The 7,883-nt window shown below is 43.5% G+C and overlaps 1 protein-coding gene across 1 annotated transcript; it reads left to right on the forward strand.

The window, feature by feature from the left end:
* Positions 1 to 948: 948 nt before the first annotated feature.
* On the forward strand, positions 949 to 3,988 carry LOC121280914 (beta-2 adrenergic receptor-like). Its single transcript, XM_041193322.1, has one exon. The coding sequence runs from the start codon at positions 1,281 to 1,283 to the stop codon at positions 2,544 to 2,546; it is 1,266 nt and encodes a 421-aa protein (XP_041049256.1). The 5' UTR covers positions 949 to 1,280; the 3' UTR covers positions 2,547 to 3,988.
* The last annotated feature ends 3,895 nt before the right edge of the window (positions 3,989 to 7,883 follow it).

Consider the following 7,883-nt stretch of genomic DNA (forward strand, 5'->3'; position numbering starts at 1 on the left):
CGAGTCCGTATGACTCTTCAACAGAACTAAGAAAAATAGAAGAGAGGTGAAATATATTTTACCTCTCTTCTAAGAACTTGTTCCCTAATCTGAAAGCTTCCTTAAGAACTTGTACTTTCCCTGTGGGAGACGACCATTGGGCCAGTGCACAGAAATAAATGCGTGAGTTGTATTTTTCCCACTGCATTTATGGTAACAAATTGGAAACACTTTGGCGACTGGAATAAACTCTGGTGTAAGTCACTGACCAGAATGCAGCGCCTTTGTGGACTTCTGTGGTGTTCAAGTCCTTCTGTGACCGGGTTCAGCCTCTTCAATGCCCTGCTTATGAAGTGTGACCCAGCAGTAACACTGACTGTTGGCATCAGTGTGTGGCACGCCGGAGAGTGAGGCCAGGGACTCTTATGTGCAACCTGGCTCTCTCTCCGCTGCTAATCCGTGAAACCTCTCTAGTATTTTCGAGCGGGAACTTTGTAGTCAGAAATAAAAGCAACGCGCGATTTCAATCGACTGAAACGCGAGGAGAGGATGAAACCGAAACCAGGCGGTCTCGTTTTACACCACAGAACCCCCAGCAAACTCCAAATGGTGGAATCCATGTTGTCAGCCGGAGGAGGATTTTTCAAAACTCCTGACTTCTGTTACTGTGTTCCCTCACTCTCACTGCATGTGATGATGGAATCTGGCAAATGCGTACTTTTGGAGGAATAAAAGCAGAAAATGCTGGGGCTTGGGGAGAGGAGGTGGTGGGGGGGGGGGTTTCAAATGTGTTTTTGCAGCCAATTTCTAGAGAGAATTCCTCGTCTCTGAAAGATATACAAGTGCACTTTACAATAAAAGTGCGTGTTTTGTGACTGCCTTGCGTAAATAAACCTGAGTTCCTTTAAATTGCAAAAATGTGTGCAGCGCGGTGACCTCACTGAGCACTGAATGTGGACGTGGTATCTGGATAACTCCAGTGACAGAACTGGCAGGTATATCCTGCCAATTTCTAACGCTTGTAGGTAAATAATGTCATGGTAGAGAATATCTGTTCAGACTTTGGTGTTTGAAGTTACAGGTACACAGCGATTGGCTGTAAAACAACATGACGTTCTTCGTGTGGCTATAAGTAGGGAAAGGAAGAGCTTTCAAACAGCATTAGTAACCACAGCTCCAGCTATGAGCAGGAGAGAAAGAGGGGGCCAAGTGGCCGGCTGGGGGGGCAAAAACCTGACTGACGTTTGACCAGAGACCGAGCAGCTTCTGCCAGTTTTTGCAGCGCTTTGCTCGCCGTTAAGATGGGATCACAGATCACCGGTTCGGAGGAGAGCACATACTACCCCCTGTCCCCTGAATTACTCAATGCTAGCTCTGCTCCGGCCGCCGACAGTGCAACTGCCAGGAAGGAACTGAGTCCTGGCTGGAAGATTATCGTGAGTATCGTTATGTCAGTTATCGTGCTGGTGATAGTCTTCGGAAATGTGTTAGTGATAACGGCTATTGCCAGGTTCCAGCGGCTGCAGACGGTCACTAATTATTTTATCACATCGCTGGCTTGTGCAGACCTGGTGATGGGACTGATCGTCGTACCTTTCGGGGGGGTGCGCAGCATTACAGGCGTGTGGTACTTTGAAAACTTCTGGTGTGACTTCTGGACCTCTCTGGACGTGCTGTGCGTAACGGCGAGCATCGGCACCCTGTGTGTGATCGCCCTGGATCGCTACCTGGCCATCACCTCGCCTTTCCGCTACCAGACTCTCCTGACCAAGTGCAAGGCGCGGCTCGTGGTCCTGGTGGTGTGGGTTGTAGCGGCGCTCACCTCTTTCTTGCCCATCTACATGGGCTGGTGGAGACTGGACGACGGGGAGTCGATGAAGTGTTACGCCGACCCCAAGTGCTGCGAGTTTCTCACCAACAAAGAATTCGCCATCTCCTCTTCCATCGTCTCCTTTTACTTCCCCCTGCTCGTCATGATCTTTCTTTACACCAGGGTCTTTCAGGAAGCGAGGCAGCAGCTGAAGAAGATCAACAAGTGCCAGGGCCGCTTTCACAATCACAATAACAACCTGAACCATGCCCCAGCCGTGAACGGGAAACCCGCCAAACAGGGTCACAAAAGGACGTCCAGGTTCCTAAACCTGAAAGAGCACAAAGCTCTTAAAACGCTGGGGATTATAATGGGCGTTTTCACACTCTGCTGGCTGCCCTTCTTCGTGGTGAATATCGTCAATGTCATTTTTAAAGACAGCATTTCCAACACCGTATTTACTTTCCTGAACTGGGTGGGCTATTCCAACTCTGCCTTCAACCCCCTGATTTACTGCAGGAGCTCGGACTTCAGGCACGCATTCAAAACGGTGCTGTGGGGTTGCCGGGGCTCGCCGCCCTCCGCCCACCACAGCAGTTACCCCAACGAGAACCCCGTGCCAAGCGAGGAGCGCCTGGAGAACGGCTGCATCTTGCACTGTGGCTTCGAAGGTGCTGCATCCGTGGCGGGCACTCCGCCGAGCTGCAGCCCCGACACCAGTGGCAATGAGCACAGGCTGCTAGATTCGGGCATTTAGAACAATCCATTGGAAGGGCATGAAATGAGGCATCTGACAAGTCAGGGGGGACTCAGCAGCCTTCCAAAGGGGCATGTGGGATTGAAGCTCAGTAACACGTGTGTTCCAACTAGATCCCGCTGTACTTCTCATGCATTCACCTACCTCATAATCCTGTAAACGCAATGCAGTACCTTGTGGTGAAAGTATGTGATACCTGTAGGAGATGTAGCCAGTTCATTTAAAGCAGGAGGACAGGAATTGAATGTTGCTACATGAGCATTAATAGTGAATGTCTAAATGTTTACAACTCGCATGAAGCCTATTTCTAAAGGCCATGTCGACTTGACTGAAAGCGTTTTGCGCCCTCCCTTCCCTTTGAATGCGAATTGTTTTAAGCTCGGCTGCGAGCACTATGGCAAGACTTTTGGAGGTTGGAGAAGAAATGACCCCAAACAAGTGTAATACATTGTAGAGCGCGAATTGAATGAGTTCCCGGACATATTGGAGTAAAATAGTCCAGTCACTACTGTAGCTGTTAGTAAGTTAAAGAGCAATACTGCGTGTATAAGCGCTCAGAGTTTGCCGACCAAGAGAGTACCTCACAGCACAAGGGAAATCTACAATGCAATCGCGTGTTGGGATGTTTGTGTATTAGGAGGAGGGGCTGTTGTCAGCTGATTTATTTAGGTTAGATGTACAGAAGGTTTATTGACCTCGTGCGCGCAGTTAGAGCTAGAAGTTAAGTAGCCCCATTATTTTTCCACGAATTTTCACAAAATGGAAAATAAACGTGTGTGTTCATGTGCCGGCGTGTTCACATGCTTGTGTTTGTATTTGTATGTGTGTGTGTTCGTCGTGACGTTTAAGTGCAGAACTGTATTTTGCAACATTGCACTTTCGAATCAGCACTCAATCTCTCTTGACGTTTCGCGTTAAAATGAAGGTGAGGTCTAATTTGCAGCTTTTTCTGTCCCGAATAGTTCCTGCACATTAAGAGACCGCGTGGTTTCACGTGATTCAGCATCGACCGCATACTGTCAACAACAAAAATAAGCTGACCTGAAAGGTCTGAGACTTCTATGGTAAATAGTTAACTTGTACCGATGTCAGTCAAAAGCTATCCTACTGAAACGTTAAATCTTAGTTTTCTGTGGCATTGTTTAATTTCTGTGGCCGGGTATTGGAATTCTCTTGTATGCCAACGCTTGAAGCGGATATTTGTGGGTTTATGTGCAATAATGTTCGTTATTTCGGCGCTGAACAGGCATGGGGCAGGTCAATGTTTACTTGTTGTCCTGGTCGATATATTTTCGCACAACCGTGAAAACAAGGCATAAAGCTATTTTGGTCTTTCATATGAATTCAAATAATTGAGAAATGAGACATTTTTGGATATTTATTATTTCGAATCAATGTTGGCTGTTATTCGTGTACAAATAAAACTTTATATATTCAAATCATTTCAATTGTGTGATTTTGGATTAACTGTGAATGTTTTGCTTCAAATTGAACGGACCCCCACCATGCTGTGTATTCACTTTGCTAATTAAAATCCAGCCACTTAAAGTGGCTCGGACTTAAATGTTGTGACCGTCTTTTGGACTGAAATGTGGAGAAATTGCACAGTATCTGTCATAGTCAGGAAGAATTCCCCTTTCGTTAGCACACAGACTCATGTCTATCCAGTCTCAACGCCAACTCTTTAATCACTCTATGCCTTTTTATAACGAAGTGCCTTATGATTATGTTGCATGCCAGGATTGCCAAGTCTTTGTGAATGCGAGAGGTTCCTAAGCAAGTGGGCTCACTGTTTCTACAAGATATTAACACGAAGGGAGTTAAAAACAAACAGTAAAGGATAACAAAATATTGACCCTGTCATATTAACTCACGAACTACCCATGACCTTTTACAACAAAGTACAAAGGCGATTGGCTGGGAGGAAGATCCCGAACAGCATCCAAATTTTAAATCGAAATATTAACATTTTTTCCAATAGAACCACTTGGGAATAAAAGCCGGCGGGGATATTATGAGTTAGAAGGTGTACTGCATATATCTGCACATCTGTTTTTAAATCAGCTGTTAGTAGTGCCCAATAATTTCTGGATATCAGTGATCTCGTCACCTGAAATAGGACCTTCGTAGGTTGCACCAGGTGATGGGTTTTACCGGTTTCCTTCAGCAATCTAATCGATGCACACAGTTTGGCAGCATTTTAACAGGGGACCGCGTTTCAATGCTTAACGCAGATGCTGGACATATCTCCCATTTTATGATGTGCAGATTCTAGAATCTCTCTGTGGTATACACCAGGTGCTTGAACACTTCTGATTCCCAAAGCAGTTCACTGGTGAATATATAATCATAGTTACAAATACGTGTTTCGTTTTAAAGTTTGTTTAAATATTTAACAAGAAAATAATTGTTAAGTAACTTTTTGGAGCACTTCTGAAATAAGAAATTCCTCAACCTTGGAGAAAAAAATAAGGAAAATTCGGACTAAAAATGTTTCGTGTCGGGTGTTTTTCAATTCCCCAGTTAGCTTGCAAATCTTTAGCCATTAGCAGGAACTTTATATTCTGCCGGTGTTAGCACTGTCCCACCACATCTTTTGACATTTCCTGCTATTTATATCGCCTTACAGCTCGTAATAGAGGAAGTTATTATACCCAGTTTTCATTTCTAACTGTTATAATATTCGGCAAGTAACTGGATTATACTAAATTGTATGCATTTATTCTTGAATACTGTAAATCCAATCATGAAATAAATTCTGCAACCAGTGATTCACTGGCTCGCAAGTGACACCTATAGGAAAGAGGATGTCAATGACTGGACCCAGTGCAAAAACAAACCGTTCCAACATTAAGCACTTCATAAGCTGCAAAGCATGATTTCGGTGCCCGTAAAAATGCTAGAAATAGACGGAAATTCCCCTAACTACAAACAATTTGGGTCTGCTTCTCATTCAACCGCATCCAATCCACATTGTCTAACCGAGAAAACTGCACTGATACACGCAAGTGAATATACAGGGATGGACTTTCTAGGGGTAACAGTCATTCATACCTCTAGCCCATGTACCCCGCCGCTCATATCAAACTATTAACCATCACTGATAATGCATGGTGCTGAACAAGCATATATACATATATATATATATATAAAAGCCAGAGGCAACTTGGACACCTGTGGCATTGCGCATCAAAACGACACTTGACAATGTAAATACAGCCTGAATCCCCAATCTGGTATTAATGTGAAGCAGAGTGGGACTCTGCACAAGTTTAGTGTTGATGAGAAGATTTAACAATTTTATGCCAATGCTTAACTTGTAGTGTTAAGTGGACGAATGGGATAGAATCTTTGGGTACGTGGAGAAGACTGAGATTTATGTTGTGCTTATACAGTGGAGTGCGATGTAAAGTTGACAGACTGTAAATACAATTGTTCTGGGTCACACTGAGATCAGCGCTGGGCTCGGGCACATGGGCAGAGCTCCCACCCCCTAGGCATCTGCACATTCCAAGACACTTGAGAGGTCTGTTCATGTCATATCCAAATTCAGTCAGCAATCTTGAATTTGCATCTCAGCTGGTTTTACAGCCTGCCGCCAGGAAAATTCACTCGGTTGATAAGGCCCTTTGCAGACTGGAAAATACTCCAACAGTGTACGAAGGAATTTCTATTTCAAGCAACCAGATCAATGATGATAGAGCATGTCACATCGGTCCAGTTGGCAGCACTGTAGTGAAAGGCTTTTGTTTGAGTTCCATTCCACACATATTCGGCTAACATTCCACTGTAGTTCTGAAGAAGTGCTGCAGTGTCAGAGGTACCATACCTCAAATGAGCTTCTAAAGAAAACCAAGATCATTCAGTTCTAGTGAATGTTAACATTCCGTGGCACGAGGGAGTTATTTCGACGTTTAGGTTTACATTCTTTCCTCAACCAACATCATACACAAAAAATGATACCTTGCCATTTCATTGATGACTGTGGATGCTGTCAATGTTTTCTCACATAACAACACTGCAATTAAAAAATAATTCATTGTGGTAAATATAACTAGAAAGAAATATTATACTGGTAAGTTATTAAAATGTAATTATAATCTTTTTTATTCTACCAAATACAGTGAACTTTTAGCTTAAATAGTGTGCATAATATTAGTATTATTTTCAGGGTATTATCTTTGCAGAAGGCTGCTACATGCTTCATTTACCCACATATATCTAATCATACAAATATGTAGAACTGTGAATTCCCATGTGATAACTGAAGGCTACAATTTATTTGAGTGATGAGGCTCGGAAAAGAGCATTTGAAATGAGAGGACTCAAAGGGATATTACATGTGTCATGGGCAGCCAAGTGGACACACAAGTAAGAGCTTGAGAAAGCTGGTGTTAAGAAGAATTTGTTTGAGGCAGTGGTGTCAAAGAAGCTCACATATTTTGTTCACATGATGCAAACAGGGTGGGAGTGTTTGGGAGAATAGGTGATGCATGGCAAAACACCAGGAAAAATGCACAAGGAAGACCCAAGCTAGCATGGATGGATAATATCAGAATGTGGACTGGCCTCTGCATGGGACAGGCAGTGAGGGTAATGGAGAATAAAAATCAGTGAAGAAAGATTGTTCTTCAGCCAACCCTTGGAACAAGGACAGATGAAGGACAAGAGACAATTTAAAAGTGGGCTGGCTGGCCTGCCAATCAATATTATAGAAACTAGAGCAGAAAATTCTGAAATCATCTGTTCCAGTTGTACCTTATTAAAAATATTAAAAAGAACAATCTTAACTTGAAAATGTCAATAATCTAGCTAAATTGCTATAAACTTTGGGTTTAAATTACTCCAAACAGGAACTGGTCTGGAACTGGTACCCATAGCACAACAATGTCCTTAAGCCTTTAATTAGGTGATGTGTGTGAGTGAGGATCATAAGATAATTATGAACGAGAAAAGCTATTCAGTTCATTTGAGTTTATCCAAGCAGAATGACTCAAAAGTGTCTCCCATTGAAGCTTACGGATATTACACCCCCAACCACCACCCCCATAGAGTATTCAGGCAGCATAGGTCAAGTGAGGGCCTCAATGAGGGAATATGAATAAGAACAGTGCACTCCACCAGGGGCAATAGGACTGTTTGTCTCTTTTGCATGCGGGCCTGCAGCCATGCTCATCCATCTACAGTGGTTCTGTGGCTATGAAGATGACCATTGGACCCAACTTTTATGGCACTGGCTCATATCAGGCTGTCATGCATGATCTCTAAAGTTATAAGTCAATCTGTAATACAAGCATGTATTCATCAGGTGCCTGGCACACTTTGTAAGAAAGTGGG

The sequence above is a fragment of the Carcharodon carcharias genome, chromosome 8 (genome assembly GCF_017639515.1).
Source record: "Carcharodon carcharias isolate sCarCar2 chromosome 8, sCarCar2.pri, whole genome shotgun sequence".
NCBI classification, from domain to species: Eukaryota; Metazoa; Chordata; class Chondrichthyes; order Lamniformes; family Lamnidae; genus Carcharodon; species Carcharodon carcharias.

Bases quoted from the DNA above. Each gene is read 5' to 3' on its own strand.
- LOC121280914 (XM_041193322.1), top strand. From the start codon at position 1,281: ATGGGATCACAGATCACCGGTTCGGAGGAGAGCACATACTACCCCCTG.